The following is a 21,639-nucleotide window of genomic DNA, read 5'->3' as shown; positions in this document are numbered from 1 at the left end:
ATTGTAGATTTCAGTTGTGTGTTTGTAAGCCCAGAAGTCTTTATTATTACTGATAAACTCCATCTTGAGATTCAAGCAACCTGCCTCTCTACTTGCCTGTTCAAACCTGGAGAGGTCTCCTCCCGACCGTTACTTGCCTTGAGGTTATACCGTGGGGTTAACATTTTGTCTTGGTGGTCTCCCTACACCCTGTCCACACCTTTGAAAATACCCTCATTATTAAAGTCTTCTCAAATGACTCAGTTTGAGAGTGCTAGGACCCTGATGATATAATCTTGTATCCATTTTAAGACACTGATCATTTTTAGCACCTGGTGGAGAGTTCTGTCAAGGGAAAAGACCTTTGAAGCAAGCAGCCTTGCCTGGGAATCTTGGCCCCAACACCCAAAAGATCTCAAAGAACAACACAACCCCACTCTCTACATGCCCCCTAAAATTGTAAGATACCCTTCTGCACCAGGTGTGTTTCAATGAGTCCAGTGAAATAAAGAAGAAAAGGAAGCAATAGGAGGAGACGGAAAATGTTTAATGAAGACAGGAATTAGTGTTCACATACCCGCTTCTTCTGGAGATTTTCCAGGACATTTTCTCTGATCTGCAGTAGCTGCACTTCTGGGAGGGCACCTGTGCTGAGGTCCATGTCCAGCTTGGTCCAGACAACGTAGAACTTCTTTCCCATGTCCTCAGTGGTTTTGGCAAGCATCACGTGATTCATACTGAATTGTGCAGATGCAACCATGATGAAGGCATACTGGTTGAACTGCATTTCCATCAGGTAGTTCTCCAAGGTTTTGGTGGCAGACCCTGTGTCAGGCAGGTCCCACAACACCACATTTGAAAAGTGGGAAGAGAAATAGGAGACACATCTTTGGGTAGCTTTTACCAGCCCAGTAGGAAGTGAGGCCTTACCCTCATGTCCTGTGTTTCGAAGGGCACTGATGAAGGTGGACATCCCATTGCCAGAGTCCCCTGCCATAGTGATGTTGACTGGTGTCTTGGACACTATCTTCAGAGTCTCCTTGATGGCAGAGATCACCTCTGGCAAGTTCTCATCTGCTGAGGCTTTCTCAACATTCATGGCCTCCATCTTCAATAAAATACCCCAATGCTGGCCGGGCGCCGTGGCTCATGCCTTTAATCCCAGCACTTTGGGAGGCTGAGGCGAGCGGATCACGAGGTCAGGAGATCGAGACCATCCTGGCCAACATGGTGAAACCCTGTCTCTACTAAAATACAAAAAATTAGCTGGGCGTGGTGGCGTGCGCCTGTAGTCCCAGCTAATCAGGAAGCTGAGGCAGGGGAATCGCTTGAACCCAGGAGGCAGATATTGCAGTGAGCCGAGATCACGCCATTGCACTCCAGCCTGGCAACAGGGCGAGACTCCATCTCAAAACAAACAAACAAACAAAAAAACCCAATGCTTATGGCGTGGCAAAAAGAGGTAAAGGACGCAGCTAATCGAATGTGAGGGGCACTTGGGAACTCCGTCGTATCTGTGGGCACTGGAGTAAGCTGCGGAAGTAGAAGAGCAGGTGAGTTAGGATGGACAGGGTACACATGAATCATCTGACTTTTAGCATCCCCAGCCCTCAATGAAGACTGCAGCAAAGATGATTTTGATTGAGTGTTTTTTGATTGTTTTTATTCAAGCAATGTGCACATTCCTTCAGGGAGCAAGAAAGGCAGGGTCCCTGAGGAATGCCCTGAGGCCGGTTGTGCCTCCAACAGTCAGCCTCCAAAGCAGGAATGTGGTCATGAGACGGCTTGAAAAGCAGAGAATTAACCAAGTCTCCTGAAAAGCCCAAGAGATTTTTGTCTTTCCCTCTTACTCTATCCTAATATAGGTCTGCTCCTTCACAAGTTCCAGTACATATTTCACGACCAAGACCAGACAAGTAAAAGTGACCTACATATTTCTCTGCTGAAGATGGCGCCAGAGGACATAAAACATCCCATTCCCATTGCTTACTTGAAGCTGTGGTCGTCCCTGTTTAACACTTACCTCATCAGGTGGGGGAAGCACACGTGCAGAGCAGTACTGAAATGCTGCAATACGTAGGAAGTAAGCCACCAGCCCTTGACCCCCGAGCTTCCATTAGGATTGTCATGTTGGGCCCAACTGAAGTGAGGGAGAGAAGGAGAAAGCATACTCAAATGCTCTGCTCTTTTTCGAGGCAGTGATTAGACAATTATCATTGCATTGGTCAAACCTGGCTCTTGCAGGTTCCCCCAGGGGCCAGGTATTTGAGACTGATTAAAAGAAGGTGATGTGAATCTCTACTCCTAGCGGAATTGGTGGGATCTTGGTCTCACTGACTTCAAGAACGATGCCGCGGACGCTCGCGGTGAGTATTACAGTTCTTAAAGGCGGCGTGTCCAGTTTGTTCCTTCTGACGTTCGGATGTGTTCGGAGTTTCTTCCTTCTGGTGGGTTCGTGGTCTCACTGGCTCAGGAGTGAAGCCGCAGACCTTCGTGGTGAGTGTTAACAGCTCTTAAGGCGGCGTGTCTGGAGTTGTTCGTTCCTCCCGGTGGTTTCGTGGTCTCACTGGCTTCAGGAGTGAAGCTGCAGACCTTCGTGGTGAGTGTTACAGCTCAGAAAGGCAGTGTGGACCCAAAAACTGATCAGCAGCAAGATTCATTGCAAAGAGCAAACGAACAAAGCTCCCACAGCGCGGAATGAGACCCCAGCCGCTTGCCACTGCCGGCTGGGGCTGCCTGCTTTTATTCTCTTATCTGGCCCCACCCACATCCTGCTGATTGGTCCATTTTACAGAGAGCCGATTGGTCTGTTTTATAGAGAGCTGATTGGTCCGTTTTGACAGGGTGCTGATTGGTGTGTTTACAATCCCTGAGCTAGACACAAAAGTTCTCCACGTCACCACTAGATTAGCTAGATAGAGTGTAGATTGGCGCATTCACAAACCTTGAGCTAGACACAGGGTGCTGATTGGTGTGTTTACAAACCTTGAGCTAGATACAGAGTGCCAATTGGTGCATTCACAATCCCTTAGCTAGACATAAAGATTCTCCAAGTCCCCCACCAGATTAGCTAGACACAGAGTGCCGATTGGTGCATCCACAAACCCTGAGCTAGACACAGGGTGCTGTTCGGTGCATTTACAATCCCTGAGCTAGACACAAAAGTTCTCCATGTCCCCACTAGATTAGCTAGATACAGAGTGTCGATTGGTGCATTCACCAATCAATTGGTGGAGGGTGGGTAGGGGGTGGGTGGGGGGAGGCTCAGGCATGGCGCTGCAGGTCCCAAGCTCTGCCCTGTGGGGAGGCAGCTAAGGCCCGGGAGAAATCGAGCACAGCAGCTGCTGGCCCAGGTGCTAAGCCCCTCACTAGCAGGGGCCGGCAGGGCCAGCCGGCAGCTCTGAGTGGGTCCTGTGGAGCCCACGCCCACCCAGAACTCGAGCTGGCCCACAAGCACCACCTGCAGCCCCCGTTCCCGCCCGTGCCTCTCCCTCCACACCTCCCCACAAGCCGAGGGAGCCGGCTCCGGTCTTGACCAGCCCAGAAAGGGGCTCCCACAATGCAGTGGTGGGCTGAAGGGCTCCTCAACCATGGCCAGAGTGGGCACCAAGGCGGAGGAGGCTCCGAGAGCGAGAGAGGGCTGCGAGGGCTGCCAGCATGCTGTCACCTCTCACTAGCATGGCCTGGCAGGTCTGTTTCACACACTTATTGTGAACACATGCAATGCTGTGCACACAGCCACTCACACATGGTGTGCACACTCACCCATGCCCAGCCATGTTTACTTACCCCCCCAGACACACACACACTCTCACTCACCGTCGGCATACACACATACACTCACTTGCACTCTGCACAGGCCCACGCATACACTGACACACGTTCACACACCCTAACATACTTAAGCTGACATGTGTAAACATGAATACATAAACACATTCATCCCTGTTGCACACACTACACTTGCTCACTCAGGCTGCAACATGTTCACTTACCCCACACACAAACACACAAATTCACTCGTGGTGCCACATTCACACAAACTTATGTTTGGTGCACACATGCTCACACACTCTGTGCACATATATATACACTCGTAGGCTGACGCACGTTCACTCACCTACCCTCACTCATGCTTCGTGTGCCCAGTGCTCACACTCTCACGAGACACATGTTCGTACACTCATGCACACACAGAATCTTGCCTCCTGAGTGCCCAGGACAATGGATTTGTCCAAGTCTTTGGCCCTTTTAGAGGGCCCAGGAAGCAGAGAACTGGCTCCAGCTGTCCATCTATGAAATATGAGGAAAGGCCCTAATGGGAGAGATGGATGAGAGAGGCCCTGTTCTCTGGAATGTATATGAGTCTTCAATTTCTCAGTGCCTCACTTGTCTTGGGAAGATTTTATAACCCACCATATGGCGAGAGCAGCAACTGATCATTGACTTCCTCATGGCAGGCTTCATCTGTGGCTGCTATATAAAGTTTCTCCGTTGTAACGTTAATTATTTTGGTTTACGTAAATAACTAGTTTCTTCTCATCAAATACTACTTAGATATGGTTGCTTTTAGTTAGCCCACAAAGAGGAAGAGGTAACCTATGGAATCTAGAGGGAAGGGGTCAGGGTAATTACCAGGTTCGAATGGAGTCCCTCAGCAGCCTAGCAGGAGAATGGAGTGGGGAGGTCTGGCCTTCGGAGTTTTGCCATGTCTCAGCATGGATAGCTGGCAGGCTGGTTAAGGTGAGGAATCGAGCACTCTTCTTCCCCACAACATTATACCCGATAGATGCACAAGGGAGTGAAGCAGGAGCACATGCAGGGCAGGGGATGGGCTTGGGCCTGTGGCGGGGTCATTTTCTAACCCAAGAAGTCCCAGAAACTATTGCTTCATCAGGTGTTAAATGATTGGCATCATATTAATACATACACAGGTCTTGGCATTAACCATTAAATATTTCCACTAGACTCTTTACCATTGTACTCCTTGTGCCCAGCAGGTGTTTAACATATTTTTGTTTGATTAATAAAACACAGTACACTTTATGTGTTGTTAACTTACTAATTGACAGATAAATTAACTTCCCTATCTAAACTGTCCCTGCTGAGCACGGGGTCTACTAATATACATCCGATTTTCAAGCAAACTCTGCTTGGGTACGACACGGGCCAGTGCAGGGTACTGACTGTCCATGGTGAGTGTGGGAGGTCAGCCGAAAACCCTATAGTTTTCCAGGCTTTTTCTGTGACCATGTCTGTGAACGGAGCCAGCATCTTCAAACCTGTCTGCTTACCTGTCCACCAGTGCTGAGCCCCATGGAAAAGAGCCTTAGCCCCTGCAGCCCCAGCCCAACTGTCCCACCCCCAGGCCTCGATCATATGATCCACTTCTCCTGGGCCCATGGTGAAGGCTCACCAGCTGCACACTGGACACAACCGAGCCAAAAACAATTATTTGTACAATTGAGATACTTTATCTCAGTTACACCAGGACTCTTCTGTGCTGTGCCTGCCCAGGCCCCTGTGTCACTGCCAGGCTAGTGAGGGTGTGGTTTCCTCTGCATGAGATTGGAGTGTCTTTCAGGTGTCATTAGTGTGCCTATGTGTTTGTGTGCATGAGCCTCCAGGAGCACTGACCTGGAAGTTTAGAAGAGGTCATCAGAATTCAGCCTGGGTTACAATTGCTCCAAGCTCGGCTCTTTGAATATCTTGCCCAGATATATTGCCAGATACCTTCCTCCAGACAGGGGCAGAGGAGTCCTTTTGGAAGAGGAGGAGGAGGCCCTTCTAAAGGGAGTCACAGGGCCAGGTTCAATTATAGAGTGGCAGCCATACAAAAAAAAAAAAATGAACCAGATCCTAGAAGGAGCATATTCCTAAATTTACTAAGTGAGCATATAGGAACCAAGTACACATGCACACAAATACCTGCACACAGGTGAATGTGAGGTATTACAGAACAATTTGCCTTAAATACACCCTAGAACTCCTATTCCATTCTATGAATGTTTTTCATCTGTTTGTTTTTTAATGGTGGTCATAATCCAATGAATTAATTTCATGAGTAAAACATGCAGAATGAAGAACACAGATTAATAGATTTCCCATGTGAGGTTATATATAGTGAATTCCATGCCAATTATCTTGATCCCCAAACAAAGGTACTTATAGCAAAGTAAGACCTGGCCTTAGCACAGATGTGGAGGCTGGTGCATCAGAGAACTCCATGAGCCTAGAAACCAATGTGGATCAAATCCCAGGCTTTTTCTCTGTTTGATCGTTATCAGAGAAGGCTGAGGGAAAAATCAATGTGATGATTCATGTAGAATAATGAAACTGGATCCTCAGCTCTCACCTTATATAAAAATAAACTCGGCCGGGTGTGGTGGCTCATGCCTGTGATCGCAGCACTTTGGGAGGCTGAGGTGGGCGGGTCACGAAGCCAGGAGATCAAGACCATCCTGGCCAAGGTGGTGAAATGGCCTGTCTCTACTAAAAATACAAAAATTAGCTGGGCATGGTGATGCGCGCCTGTAGTCCCAGCTACTCGGGAGGCTGAGGCAGGAGAATTGCTTGAATCCGGGAGGTGAAGGTTGCAGTGAGCTAAGATTGCGCCACTGCACTCCAGCCTGGTGACAGAGTGAGACTCCATCTCAAAAATAATAATAATAATAAAATAAACTCAAGATGGATCAAAGACTGAAATCTAACTTGAAACCATAAAAATTCTAGAAGATAACATTGGAAAAATTTTTCTAGACGTTGACATAGGCAAAGAATTCATGACTAAGATCCCAAAGCAAATGCAACAAAAACAAAAATAAATAAATGAGACCTAATTAAACTAAAAAGCTTCTGCACAGCAAAAGAAATAATCAGCAGAGTAAACAGACAATCCACAGAGTGGGAGAAAATATTTGCAAACTACGCATCTGACAAAGGACCAATATCCAGAATCTACAAGGAACTCATACAAATCAGCAAGAAAAAAACCAAATAGTCCCATCAAAAAGTGGGGCAGAGGACATGAATAGACAGTTCTCAAAAGAAGATAAACGGTCAACAAACATATGAAAAAACATGCTCAACATCCCTAATAATCACAGAAATGCAAATTAAAAACACAATGAGATACCACCTCACTCCTGTAAGAATGGCCATAATTTAAAAATTTAAAAATGACAGATGTTGGCGTGCAGGTGGTGAAAAGGAACCTTTTATACTGCTGGTGGGAATGTAAACTAGTACCACCATTATGCAAAACAGTATGGAGATTCCTCAAAGAACTAAAAGTAGATCTACCATTTGACCCAGCAATCCCACTACTAGGTGTCTACCCAGAGGAAAAGAAGTGATTATATGAAAAAGACACTTGCACATGCATGTTTATACTAGCAGTGACCTTGGTTATCTGCTTCACATGTCAGAGAATCTCATTTCCTTCTGTTTTAAATGGGGACCATAAGAGAAGTCCCCAGGGTGTTTAAAGTAAGTGAAGAGATGCCGCAGCACAAGGTGGCTATGAGCTAGTAAGATGATAGTGTGTCTACTTTCTGGAGATTTACAGAACTAAGAAGTTGCAAAACCACTTATGCAGCTATGAGATTGTGAGATTGGCTTTGCCCCCTTAACTCCTTGCCTGGGTCAGAACACGACAACTGTCAGTTTGAGGAGGCAGAAAGGGCGTGTGGATGTGCCTTCACCAAAGGCCAACAGTAAAGGTTAGAGGGAAGAGCCCAGTGTGCAGAACACAGTCAACAACAGGACCTCAGTTGAAAGATACTGGGCCCACCTGTTGCAGAGACCGAGGAGGTGAGAGGAAATCTGCGGATTAGGGCTTTGCCTATCTCAAAGATCCCAAAAGGAATATCAGAGAGGGTCTCTCATACTAGAGGATAGGCAGTAACATTCACCACCCCCCAGAGGCCATTAAGGCCAGATTGCAACCATATCATAAGCGAGACTTGTCCTGACTTTCACCACTGCCTCTCCTCTCCCCACCTCTCTACCCTTCACCACCCTCCCCACTCCCACTCAGACACCTTGTAAGGGTCCCAAACATCAGACGCTCATAGCAGAGGAGGTAGGGGAAAGAAAAGACCAGAAGCTGACTCTTTTCTTTTCCCTACTGTTGATTTCTCACTCCAAGGTGGGACTGAGCTGGGGTGAGGGAGATTTAAGTTCAACAAGGGTTAGGGCTTGTTTATTAGAATGTCTGGACTTCTGATTATCTGAGTGTGACTGGGAGAGAGGATATTGCCTGAGCATAGCCAGAGAATTAACAAAGCTGTGTAGTATTCCAGCCAATTCTTGGGGACTATTATGTGTCCCTTTTGGGGCTGTGATGCATGGGGCAGTGATGTGAAGGCATCAAGTCACTTTCAGTGATTCCAGAGCAGATTCCTTAATTCTATCTCACTCTGCCCCTAGGACCCAAAGGCCTGGTCTCCCTCAGTGGAGCATAGGCAGAGAAGAGATTTCAGACTCACCAGTACTCATTGTGGAGGCAGAAGACCCCAGGAGCTGCGCAGGAAGTGAAGGAGGAGGCTCTCACTGGCCTTTGCACTGACCCCAGAAATCCTGGTCTGTCATCCCAAATCCAGCTCTGCTGACTGAAGACTTGTCCGCTCCTCTCAGTCACTGAGAACCCTAGTTTTGGCCCCAGTGGCTTCTGACTCTCCCCTCTCTCACTGAGCCATCCACACCGGTCAGCCTGAGTCCTGGACAGAGAGCCTTTCACTCTTGGAAATACTGGCTTTGTTGGGAAGAGGAAAAAGCATAATCTGATTTCACTTTTCTTTTTCATATATGGAGCTTTCAAGAAAAAGCCAGAGTCTTAAATTCCAGCCAGAGCTTAAATATCAGCACTCTCTTACTTTTTAACAGGCAAATTAGGCATTTCTGTTCCAAATACTCTGGCTGGTTTGAAAAAAAAGTTAGATGGGAATCTCAGTCTTCCACCTAATGAGAGATTTGGAGCTACTATCTCTGCTTTGGGCCTCAGGCTCTTTGGATGTTAATCATCAGTGATACCCCTCAGGGCTGTGGGTGCCACACTAAGAAAACTTCTGGTGCCCTAGTATGCAAAGAGCCCTGTGCAGCTTTCGCCCATAACGAGGGCCCCTCTATCTCTTGCCGTCACAGCCCAGCCCCACTCAGCCACAGCAAGGCAGGTGCCAAAGGATTTTGCCAGGGCGTCTTACCTCCTTGTTGTGGCAACAGCCAACAGTTTCCAAAACCGAAAAAATGTACATCCATCAGATGTGACTTTCTTGGAAAGACAGTAGGAGCAGAGGGGGCTGAGCCAAGTGCAGCCAGTTAAGTAAAAGGCAGCAAGAAGAGATGCATTTAGTGAGGAATTTGCAAGTGAGGGAAGAGATACTAGGTGTTTTTCTGATGGTTAGTCCCCGGCTGTGGGAGGCTGCAGATGGAGGGGAGGATGGGTGTCTGATAGAAGAGAAAGTGTCCTGCAAATGGGCTGAGGTCCCAGGTCCTCCTCAGCCAGTGTCTGGAGCTTTTCCTCCACTGCGTGTGAGATTCATTATCTTAAAGTTATTTTCATTTCATTCAGGCTTTATGAAGTTGAAGTAGATAATGTATGTGTAGGCACTCAAGAAATCCTGAAGAATTTAATTATTTAAATTCCCATTATTATTCCGTTGTTCTAGCTGATGTTCATCCAAGAATGTAGAATAAAGTACTCCTTATCCAACTCACGTAGAGACTGGGTAGTAGGCGGGGGTATAGGGGCATGCCTGCTGTGTATCTAGGTCCCTGACAGAAGGAACACGGAGGAAGGAATGACCAGGAACAAGGGCTACTTCCCGTCTATTGTAGGCTGGTTCTCTTTCATCCTAGCTCTTCTCAGTCGTTGCCTCTTTTGAACTCTTCATCTCTGCATGCTGCTGACTTTAGCTGGGTATCCATGGGTAATATTCAATATATCCATCAGAGATGTGGACCTGAGCACATAACAACCTCCCCCCCATTGACACCAGGAGCTTGCTGGCACCCAGTGGAGGATGCTCAGTGAGAATGTACTCTGTCATCAATAGTGCCTGGCAATAGACCCTAGTTACCCAAACCTGCCTTTGCAAGAATTTTGAATCAACTGCCCAAATTCTTAAGTTGACAAGGGAGGGAAAGAGAGAGAAACAGAGAGAGAGAGAGTCTGTAAACTGGCCAGCCAACTCTATTAACTTGAATTAGGTGTCCTCCCAACATGTCTCTCTGCTTTTCTGCTTTAGAGCAGCCTTCAGATCCAAGACAGCCCATTTGCCCAGTGTGCATGTTCAGCCTAGAAATAGAGAGGAGGAAATATCTGGGGGGTACCTTTACCAATGTGGGTTGGGAGCCAGGTCCAAGCTGCCCACATTGTCCCAGTTGGACAGTTTGGGGACATATGCGTGTTGGATTGAGCCCCAGTTAAATAAGGCAGGATCACCCACAGGATAATCTATCTGTAGCCAAGTCCTTGTTTTGGGGGCATTGCTTTTGTGGAACCTAAACTAAAATAGCTTGGCCAAATGCCTCTAAGATTAAATGAGATGAAAGTAAGAATTATATTGTCTTTATGTCTTAAACCATCAACACCCTATTGCTGGATCTTGGAAGAACCAAGAATTGTAGAAAACAAAGATTGCTGTCATCACTAGGAATGACTCCAATGATTCTGGTAGGTCTACGCCCAAGTCATCCATTAGAAATGTTCATGAAATTTATCTTCAATCTGTGGAATGATAATCTACTATTTCTATCAATCACTTTACGATACCGAAGCAATTTCTTCTGCAGCCCATCTCCTCCCCCTTACTGTTGCTTTAAACCATTTAAATTCACCAAGTACGTGGACTTAAAGTAAATTTGGCTCCATGGCACAGTGTAGAGTGGAATTCATGCATTCATCTCTCTTGTTTTCCTGAATCCCTCTGAAATAATAGTAAATAAAGAACAAAAAGATGGGGTGGGGTGATCAAATGGGAAGAAGAGTTCTACAATTACGCAAATTTCTGAAAGTATGCATGTGTGGCAGTAAATTTCAGGATTTTTTCACCTTCTCCATGAGGATTGTCACTTTCTCTAAAGAACATTTCTCTTTTCTGTAACCGGTTCATACAGTTGTGAAAAGTAGAGGTTCCTCTTCAAAGACCTTCCTTCCCATCTAATTAGGAATAAATAGTAACTTCTCTTAGAAGCAAAATGTATTCAAAGATCTGTGCTAACATTCTTAAATATCTGCTAGATATAATAAAGAAATGTACTTTATGTTCTTAGCTCCTACAATTTAGCCTAAATATTTGCCCTGGCATGCTTATACTGGTCAAAGCAAGCATTAGGTCACAGCCTGTTCTTCCTTATTTGAAGGTGTTTTTACCTTTCTCAGCATTCTGCAAGTTACTTCCTCCTTCTTTTGTTCTCCTCTGCCTTTTCCTCTTTTAAAAATGTTCTAGATTGCTAGCCAATCAAGACAAATACAGAATGTGAAGCCCTGTTCCAACCAATAGAAAGTAGACACAGTAGTAAGGTGGACACGTCAAGTTACAAATGACCTTGTCTCCTTTATTCAGTGTACTCTTGTGGCAAAACTGCTGGCAAGTGTAACATTTCTGCAGAAAGTATAAAAATGGCCTTGCTGAGAAAATTAAATTTATGTTCAAGTGCTATTTCTTCATGGCACCGAAGAACAAGCATTTCAAACAATTTGGTGGCTGGTACGGGGATACATTCTCCTCTGGGGGTGGTCTCCAGTCCTCTCTCATGAAGAAGCACGCTCCTCTGCCTCATTGCAGTGGCCTCAGGGATAAGGACTCGAGACCCACCCAGTGTGACAAATAAACCTGGACTCTCAGCAACGCAAAAAAAAAAAAAAAACAAACAAACACTGGCCAGTGACCTGGAGTAAAAGATCCTCATATGTCACCTGAACCAGGAAACTGTGTGCACAGACCAAGGAAAAAAACACCAGGAGAGCCAGTAAACTATTTCCTTGGTAGTCAAGACTAAAAAAAAAGCTGCAGGGTGGTAAAGCATTCCTTGGTTAGGACATACCAAGGAGAGAGAAACTGCAGGGGCGATAAAGCATTTCTTAGTCGGGACTAAGGAAAGAAAGCGACAGGGGGCAGTGAAGTATTCCTTAGTCAGGATGTCTTGGAGGTCAAAAAAGAGGTGAGAAATCCCCATTGAAGGAGAAGTTGAACCTCAAAAAGGGTGAGAAATCCCCATTGAGAGGGGGTTGAACCTCACGCAAGCCTCTGGTAGAAATATATATATATATATATTCAAAACTCCCCTTCCCTCTCTTCTCAAGGAAAGAAAAAGGCTAAGCTCCTCTCCCCGGTGGCTTCCCTAGAGGAAGAGGAGGGAGAGGGAGGAAAACAGCAGCGTAGGTGGCTGGCAGAGGCAAAGGAAAGACCAGCAGAGGAAAAAGAAACTAGGAGAGGAAGTCAGAGAGAAAGAGAGCAAAAACAGCAAGCATGGTGCCAAACAGACAGGCGTGCCAAAATTCAAGTCCCTCTCCCCAGCCCAGCTCTATGTGAAAAAGAGAGTGAGGACCGGCACCAGGAGGAGAGCAGAAGAGGTGAAAAGGTACAATTCTTGCAAGTTGCAGCAGGCATCTGCCAAACCTCAAGGCTGGTGAAGGCCCGGGGCCTGGACTGCAGCTGTGCAAATCCCACCCAGCCCGAGAAACTAAGTGTAGGAAGAAAGGGAAAAAAAGTAAAAAATGAAATCAGAAAAAAATAAAAACAGGAGAAATAGACGGCAGCGCATACTTGGGGGCAAGGCCCATGCCTTTGCCCAGCCCCGCCAGCCCGCAAGACCAGGAGAACTCAGAATGGAAAAAAGAAACAGAGGATGACAGAGAGAGAAAGAAAAATAGAGTGCAAATGAGAGAGAGGAAAATAACAGTGCAAATAAGAGAGAGAGAAATAGAAGAAAGAGTAAGAGAAACTGGAAGAGACAGAAATCAAGAAAGACCCAGAGGTGAAACTAAGAAAAGAAATAGTGTAAAAGGAAGGCAGAAAGTTAAGACATGTTGAAGATTGTCTGTGAAAGTCATAAGAAAAGTTATAAAAAGGAATTTATGCAAGAAATATTGTATAATTTAACTTAATTAGGCCTCCTAAATGTAAAACTATTTAAAAAACAGTTTATGTACAAAGTATGTAAGAAAAATAAAATATACTTTTAATAACAGGATTATAAGGAGGCATAAGAATATGGATTTTTACCTATATTAAAAGGTTAAAAAAATTGTTTTAAAGGTTTAAGCAAGTTTTAAAATGTTAATTGTAAATGAAATTCTGTGTGTAAACATACTGGCTAAAGTTAAAGATGTATCATCCAGTTTTTCTGTGAACTGGACATTAAAATAAAAGCACAATAGATTTTTCTTAAAGCACTAGCCTGCTCTTTAACAAAAATTATAAAAGATTAAAAAGAGTCTATAAAAATCTTACCTTATAGTCAGACATTACAATTGGATAAATAATGTCTCCAAGATTTTATTAAAATTAAGTTTAACATTAATAGCACATTAATATAAAGGTAAAATTTAACTTATCTGGTATAAAATCATACAAAAAGCATTGTCAAATGTAAAATGGTGTTTAGCTTTCTTAAGGCCCAAAGGCAGCCAGGTAAGTCACAAGGCCCCTCATCCCCAAGGCCACAACACGCAGGGGTGGTGAAGGCCACAAGACAGCCAAGACCTTAAGAGGGATCAAGGCTGCTGCGTCCCTTGGGTGGCGCTGAGCAGGAATGGAGTGGGAGGCATCACCATGAGGCCTCAAGCCCCAAGATATGCAGCAGAAATGATATACTTAATTTATCTTCCACTTTCCCTTCCCTCAGAACTAAAAGTCTTTTAGCACAGGTACCACCGCTAGAATTTCCAGTACACCAGCACCAGCCTAAAAATCACATCCTCATCAAAAGATAGAAAAAAAATTCGCGCCAGCCTAGGAAGGACCCTATTTTATGCTGTTAACAACTGAGACTGCCATCCGCACAGCCGAGAAGGAACGGACCCACCATACTCGAGTCAAGAAAACATCTTAGGTTACTGTACTGAGATCAAGCCCTACTAAGTTAAAGTTAAAGAAACCTTAATTTTCATATACCTTCTATATTGCTTCCTTTTCTTTCCTTATTCTGTTACTAGCTCCTTTGTTATTAATGTAACTAAGTCTGCCTCAGACCATTGCCTTTAATGCTTGCTCTATCATACCTTGTGGAAATGTAAAAGATCAATGACAGCCTTTTCACACAAATATTTATATCCTGGCCCTCTAATTGACACAGTTACCCCTAGCACTCATCGTTGTGATCACCTGCAGCCAAGACGCTGATTTTCTGCTCCTACAGCCTGGTAACCTTGTAGTAAATAGGACTATGTCCTTTAAACTACTCAGTAGCAAAGTTAGACTTCCACGAAAAAGGTTTGTGCAGATCTAAAACCCTTCATCTATTTCACTAAAAAGACTACCCCTTCTAACTGTTAGCCTTATCAGTGTAACCCTGTCCTTCTCTCCGTCACCACCTCCACCTTAACTAACTCTAGAAGATACGCATTATTACCCCATTTTCCCCTTCTTCAGTAGCCTCAGTTCTAGATCCCACACTGGTTGCTCCTACATCTAGTAAAACTAGAGTGTCTATTGCAAAAATAAGAGATCTAAGACAGACAGACCTTAGCCACCGAGACAAAATATCAAGATGCAAATGCGTAGCTGGAATGGATTAAATATTCCATCCGCATTTTAAATAAAAGCGATTATTACGCTTGTATGCATGGTAGGCCAGAGGCCCAGATTATCCCCTTTCCACTCAGATGGTCTCCTCATTGAACAGATATGGACTGTATGGTGGCTCTTTTTCAGAATCCCACTGCTTAGGATAATCCATCATGCCGAGCTCTCTCTGCTATTTCCTGAAATTCAACACTGTGCTGGTCAGCCCCTGAAGGCAATCCAGCTTCCACCTCTAAATGCCAAGTTTACTTTATGCCTCTCACGGCAAGAGGAAAACTTGGTGTTCTTTGGAAGCATAAATACATGCAAGGAGCTCAAGCATTTCCAAGAGATTGCCCATCAGTCCATGCTTAGCCAGCCCCAAGCAAATGTATGGTGGTACTGTGAAGGACCTTTACTAGACACTCTGCCAAATAATTGGAGCAGTACTTGTGCTCTAATCCAATTGGCTATCCCCTTCACCCTGGCATTTCATCAATCTAAAAAAGTAAAAACAAAGCATCACAGGCCAAGAGAAACTCCTTATGAGTCCTTTAATCCTCAGGTTTACGTAAATGCTATTAAGGTCCTATGAGAAGTGCCAAATAAGTTTAAAGCACAAAATCAAACAGCTGCAAAATTTGAATCCACGTTGTTCTGGTAAGTAACTATAAATAAAAAAATGTAGACTAAATAAACTATATCTACTACAATCAGCAACAATTCATACATTACACTGAGGATGTCATCAAAGAGATTGCTAAGCATCAAGGAGATAGCTAAGCTAAGCCAGATGGCCTAGAAAAATAAAATAGCTTTAAATATAATATCAGCAGAAAAAGGAGATGTTTGTGTCATAATTAAAACTCAGTATTGTACCTTTGTTCCTAATAATACTGCCCTGATGGAACTATAACAAAAGCGCTAAAAGGATTAACAGCCCTATCCAATAAACTTGCCAAAAATTCAAAAATAAATAATCCTTTTTCTAAAATAATAAAACGGCCAGGAGTGGTGGCTCACGCCTGTAATACCAGCACTTTGGGAGGCCGAGGCAGGTGGATCACGAGGTCAGGAAATTGAAACCATCCTGGCTAACACGGTGAAACCACGTCTCTACTAAAAACGCAAAAAAATTAGCCAGGCGTGGTGATGGGTGCCTGTAGTCCCAGCTACTCGGGAGGCTGAGGCAGGAGAATGGCATGAACCCGGTAGGCGGAGCTTGCAGTGAGCTGAGATCACGCCACTGCACTCCAGCCTGGGCGACAGAGCGAGACTCCGTCTCAAAAATAAATAAATAAATAAATAAATAAATAAATAAATAATAATAATAATAAAAAAACATTAGTTAAGTGGATAAAAATAAATTTTTACTTCAATTCTCACCTTGTTCGCTCTTGTTATTAGTGTACTTATTCTTGTAGGCTATTATTCCCTGCTTTCGAAGTTTTATACAAAAACTTGTCTCTGCCACTCTTACAGAGTTAACTCCTAACTCTCCTCCACCCTATTCAGAAAAATTACTTCTCTTAGAAAGACAAACAAAGCAATTAAGTCAAAACATATTAAACAAGTTTGAAGAGGAATTATGAAATAAGAAGAGAAGGAATTGTGAAAAGTAAAGTAGAGGTTCCTCTTCAAAGACTTTCCTCCTTGTCTAATTAGGAATAAATAGTAACTTCTCTTAGAAGGAAAATTTATTCAAAGACCCATGCTAACATCCTTAAATATCTGTTAGCTGTAATAAAGAAATCAATGTACTTTATGTCTTAGCTCCCACAATTTAGGCTAAATATTTGCCCTAGCATGCTTATACTCATCCAAGCAAGCATTAGGTCATTGCCTGTTCCTCTTCCTTATTTGAAGGTGTTTTTACCTTTCTCAGCATTCCACAAGTTACTGCCTCCTTCCTTTGTTCTCTGCCTTTGCCCCTTTTAAAAAGTTCTAAGTTCCTAGCCAATCAAGACAAATACAGAATGTGTAGTCCTGTTCCAGCCAACAGAAACCAGACACAGCAGTAAGGTGGATGCATCAGGTTATAAATGACCCTGTCTCCTTCGTTCAGTGTACTCTTGTGGCAAAACTGCTAGCGAGTGTACCCTTTCTGCAGAAAGTATAAAAATGGCCTTGCTGAGAAAATTAAATTTATGTTCAAGTGCTATTTCTTTACAGCACCAAAGAACAAGCATTTCAAACACAGTGTTGATCATACCATACAGGGGATGATCAACTTTGTTTACAACTTTGGACCATTCTGCTTCCAAAGTGTGGGTGTTTTGGGAGTCCCTGGAGTATCTACTCCCTGGTGTAATGTGCTGGTTCAGGGCAGACACTGTGTGCTGAATTTAATAATTATTCAAACACACGCACAACATACACACATACACACACAATTTGTTCATTTATATGTTCATGATAAAAGGCCCATACAGCCCTTTGCCTTACGAGTGGGTCTCCTCAGCAAGGGAAAAACCATGGTTTCCCAGCCAAGGAGATAAAGGGAGGTGCCCTGAAAGGGCATAGAGAATAAAAAATGCAAATTCCTACTCCTGTTTTTTGGATCCCTCCAGAAATTAGAACTCCCTGGTGTCAGACCCTCAAGCAGCAGCTGGAAAAGTCTTGCTGATGTCGCCCTGTACAGAGAGTTTCATGATTATTCATTCAATTCATTTAGCATTTATGGGTTCAAATTTTCTACTTAAGTCAGTTTTGGTCATTTGTGTATGTAGTAATTTGTCCATTGCCTTTGGTTATCTAATTTTCTGGTGAATAATTTTTCATTATTCTCTCTGATAATCTTTTTTTTTTTTCTGTAAGGTTGGTAAGTAATGTCCTCACTTTCATTTCTGGATTTAGTTATTTGTGTTTCCTCTGGTTTTCTTTGCTGGTCTAACTAAAGGTTCGTCAATTTTGTTAATCTTTTCAAAGAATCAACTGATGTTTTTATTGATTCTCTCTATTTTATCTAACTCAATTTCATTGAACTCTACTCTCATCTTTATTGTTTCCTTCCACTAGCTTTGAGTTTCATTTGCCCTTTTCCCCTAGTTCTTCAAGGTGTAAAGTTATGTTAATTTGAGATTTTTCTTCTTTTTAATGTAGGTGTCTACACCTGTAAACTTCCCTCTGAGCACTCCTTTCCCTACATCACATTAGTTTTGGTATGTTGTACTTTTATTCTCACTCATCTCTAAGTATTTTATAATTTCCATTGTGATTTCTCCTTTGACCTACTGGATGTGTAATAGTGTGCTGTCGAATTCCACAGATTTGTAAATCTTCCAGGTCCTCTTCTCTTATTGATTTGTAGGTTTTTTTTGTTGTTTTTGTTGTTTTTTTGTAGTCAGAAAAGATGCTTTGCATGATTTCAACATTTTTAAATTCACTGAGACCTATTTTGTGGCCTAACATCCTGGAGAATATGCCATGTGCTCTTGAGAAAATATATATATAATCTGCTCTGGCTGAGTGTATTGTTCTACATTGTTAGGTCTATTTACTTTTTAGTGTTGCTTAATGTCTCTGGGTCCTTATTGATCTCCTGTATGGATGCTTTATCCATTATTGAAAGTGGAATATTGAATTATCCAACTATTATTGGGGAAATTTCTGCCTTGATCTCTTTTCATTATTATTTGTATGAAATATCTTTTTCCATTCTTTCACTCTCAGCCTGTGTATCTTTATATCTGACATGACTCTATAGGAGCCTCTGCTTTTTGACTGGGGAGTTAAATTCACTTATATTTAGTAATCATTGGTAAGGAAGAACTTATTTTTACCATTTTACTTTTTCTTTCTATATTATACTTTACCCCTCTCATTTCTTCCATTACTACCTTCTTTTTATGTTTAGTCCATTTTTAATTTTTTAAATCATTTCATCTTTTATTTTAGATTCAGGGGGTACATGTGCAGGTTCCTTACCTGGGTATATTGTGTGATGCTGAAGTTCGGGGTACAATTGATCCCATCACCCAGGTTGTGAGCATAGTACCCAATCATTCGTTAATACTCAGACCCCTCCCTTCCTCCCCCCTTTCTTCAGTGTCTACTGTTGCCATCTTTATGCTCACAAATACTCATTTTTTTAACTCCCACTTATAAGTGAGAACATGCAGTATTTGGTTTCCTGTTCCTGCATTAATTTGCATAGGATAATGGCCTCCAGTAACATCCACGTGGCTGCAAAGGATGTGATTCATTTTTTATGGCTGCATAGTATTCCATGATATATATGTACCACATTTTCTTTATCCAGTCCATTGTTGATGGACATCTAGGTTGATTCTGTGTCTTTGCTATTGTGAACAGTACTGTGATGAACATACGAGTGCATATGTCTTTTCAATAGAATAATTTATTTTCTTTTAGCTATATACCCAGTAATGGGATTACTGGATCGAAAGGTAATTCTATTTTGAGTTCTTTGAGAAATCTCCAGCCTGCTTTCCACAGTGGCTGGGATAATTTACATTCCCACCAATAATGTATAAACATTCTGTTTTCTCTGCAACCTCACCAGCATCTGTTATTTTTTGACTTTTTAATAACAGCCATTCTGACTGATGTGGGATGGTATCTCATTGTGGTTTTGATGTGCATTTCTCTAATGATTAGTAATGTTGAGCATTTTTCCCTATGTTTGTTGGCCACTTAGATGTCTTCTTTAGAGAAGTGTCTGTTCATGACTTTGCCCACTTTTTAATAGGGTTGTTTGGTTTTTGCTTGTTGGTTTGTTTACGTTTCCTACAGGTTCTGGATATTAAACCTTTGTCAGATGGATTGTTTGTGAACATTTTCTCCCACTCTGTATGTTTTCTCATTACACTATCAATAGTTTCCTTTGCTGTGCAGAAACTCTTTAGTTTAAATAGGTCTCACTTGTCAACTTTCGTTTTTGCTGCAGTTGTTTTTGAGGACTTAGTCATAAATTCTTTCCCAAAGCCAATTGTCCAGAATGGTGTTTCCTAGGTTTTCTTTTAGGATTCTTATAGTTTGAAGTCTTATATTTATATCTTTAATCCTTCTTGAGCTAATTTTTGTATATGGTGAAATGTAGGGGTCTAGTTGTTTTTTTGTTTTGTTTTGAGACAGAGTCTTGCCTTGTCACCCAGGCTGGAGTGCAGTGGCGCAATCTCGGCTCACTGCAAGCTCCATCTCCCGGGTTCACGCCATTCTCCTGCCTCAGCCTCCCGAGTAGCTAGGACTACAGGCGCCTGCCACCATACCTAGCTAATTTTTGTATTTTTAGTAGAGACGGGGTTTCACGGTGTTAGCCAGGATGGTCTCCATCTCCTGACCTCATGATCCACCCGCCTCAGCCTCCCAAAGTGCTGGGATTACAGTCATGAGCCACCACACCTGGCTAGGGGTCTAGTTTTATTCCTTTGTGTGTGGCTAGCCAGCTATCCCAACACCATTTATTGAACAGGGAGCCCTTTTCTCATTGCTTGTTTTTGTCAACTTTGTCGAAGATCAGATAGCAGTAGATGTATGGCTTTATTTCTGGATCCTCTATTCTGTTGCATTGGTCTATGTGTCTGTTTTTTTATCAGTACTATGCTGTTTTTGTTACTATAGCCTTATAGTGTGGTTTGAAGACATGTAATGTGATGCCTCTGGCTGTATTCTTTTTGCTAGGGATTGCTTTGGCTGACTGGGCTCTTTTTCGGTTCCAAATGAATTTTAGAATAGTTTTTTCTAATTGTGTGAAAAGTGACATTGGCAGTTTGATAGGAATAGCACTGAATCTGTAGATTGCCTTGGGGAGTCTGGCCATTGTAACAATCCTGATTCTGCTAATCTGTGAGCATGGAATATTTCTCCATTTGTTTGTGTAATCTATTATTTCTTCTAGCAGTGTTTTGTAGTTCTCCTTGTAAAGATATTTCACCTCTTAGTTAGATGTATTCCTAGGTATTTTAATTTTTGTGGCTGTTGTAAATAGGATTGCATTGTTGATTTGGCTCAGCTTGAATATTACTGGTGTATCAAAATGCTACTAATTTTTGTATCTTGAAATTTTACTAAAGTCTATAAGGAAAAAGCTTTTGATAAAATCCAACATTCCTTTATGATAAAAACCCACAACAAACTGCATTGAAGAAACATACCTCAAAATAATAAGGCCACCTATGGTGAATCCACAGCCAATGTCATACTGAATGAGCAGCAACTGGAAGCATTCCCATTGAGAGCTGGAACAAGACAAAGATGCTCATTCTCACCATTCCTATTCAGCATAGTACTGGAAATCTAATCACAGCAATCAGGCAAGAGAAAACAAAATAAAAGGCCTAGAAAAGGGAGAAATCAAATTATCTCTCTTGTCTGACAACATGATTCTATACTAGAAAACCCTGAAGACTGCCCAAATGCTCCTAGAACTGATAAACAACTTTAGTTTATTTTTCTAGTGCACCATTTCAAGTCCTTTCCCAAAAATAAATGAAGAAATAAAAGACAGCAAAAAAAAAAAAAAAAAAAAAACTCTCTCAATCATTGCAGATTAGCATAGTTCTGGAACACTCCTTCAATGCCTAACAGGCTGTTTATAATTCTGCCTTAGCCTTCTCTTAGAGCTTGCACTGACCCAGCTGTTAGCCAGAGGTGAAAGCTGAGGGTCTTCTCAGGTTTGTTCTTTCTTCTTATTTTCTTTTATTATATGCATTTTATTTTCTTTCTTTAATTTATTTACATAGACAAGTAAAATTGTATATATTTACTTTGTACAACATGTTTTTAGATATGTATACACTGTGGAATAGTAATGTAATCAACATATATATTACCTCACATATTTATCATTTTTGTATGTGGTAAGACCACAAAATCTACTGTTAGGAATTTTCAAGGAAAAAAATGCATTGGTATTAACTATAGTCCTGATGTTGTACAACAGATATCTTGAACTTATTCTTCCTACCCA

At 42.6% G+C, this 21,639-nt stretch overlaps 1 protein-coding gene across 1 annotated transcript; it reads right to left on the bottom strand.

The window, feature by feature from the left end:
- Window positions 1–508: 508 nt before the first annotated feature.
- Window positions 509–2,697, bottom strand: IRGM (immunity related GTPase M). Its single transcript, XM_032158380.2, has 2 exons — window positions 2,003–2,697; window positions 509–1,512 (listed from the first exon to the last, which is right to left on the bottom strand). The coding sequence occupies exon 2, from the start codon at window positions 1,085–1,087 to the stop codon at window positions 542–544; it is 546 nt and encodes a 181-aa protein (XP_032014271.1). The 5' UTR covers window positions 1,088–1,512; window positions 2,003–2,697; the 3' UTR covers window positions 509–541.
- Between the last annotated feature and the right edge of the window lie 18,942 nt (window positions 2,698–21,639).

Source organism: Hylobates moloch, unplaced genomic scaffold (assembly GCF_009828535.3).
Source record: "Hylobates moloch isolate HMO894 unplaced genomic scaffold, HMol_V3 SCAFFOLD_6, whole genome shotgun sequence".
NCBI lineage: Eukaryota > Metazoa > Chordata > Mammalia > Primates > Hylobatidae > Hylobates > Hylobates moloch.
Note: the sequence above shows the minus strand (reverse complement) of the source record. Positions and strands in the feature narration are given on the sequence as shown.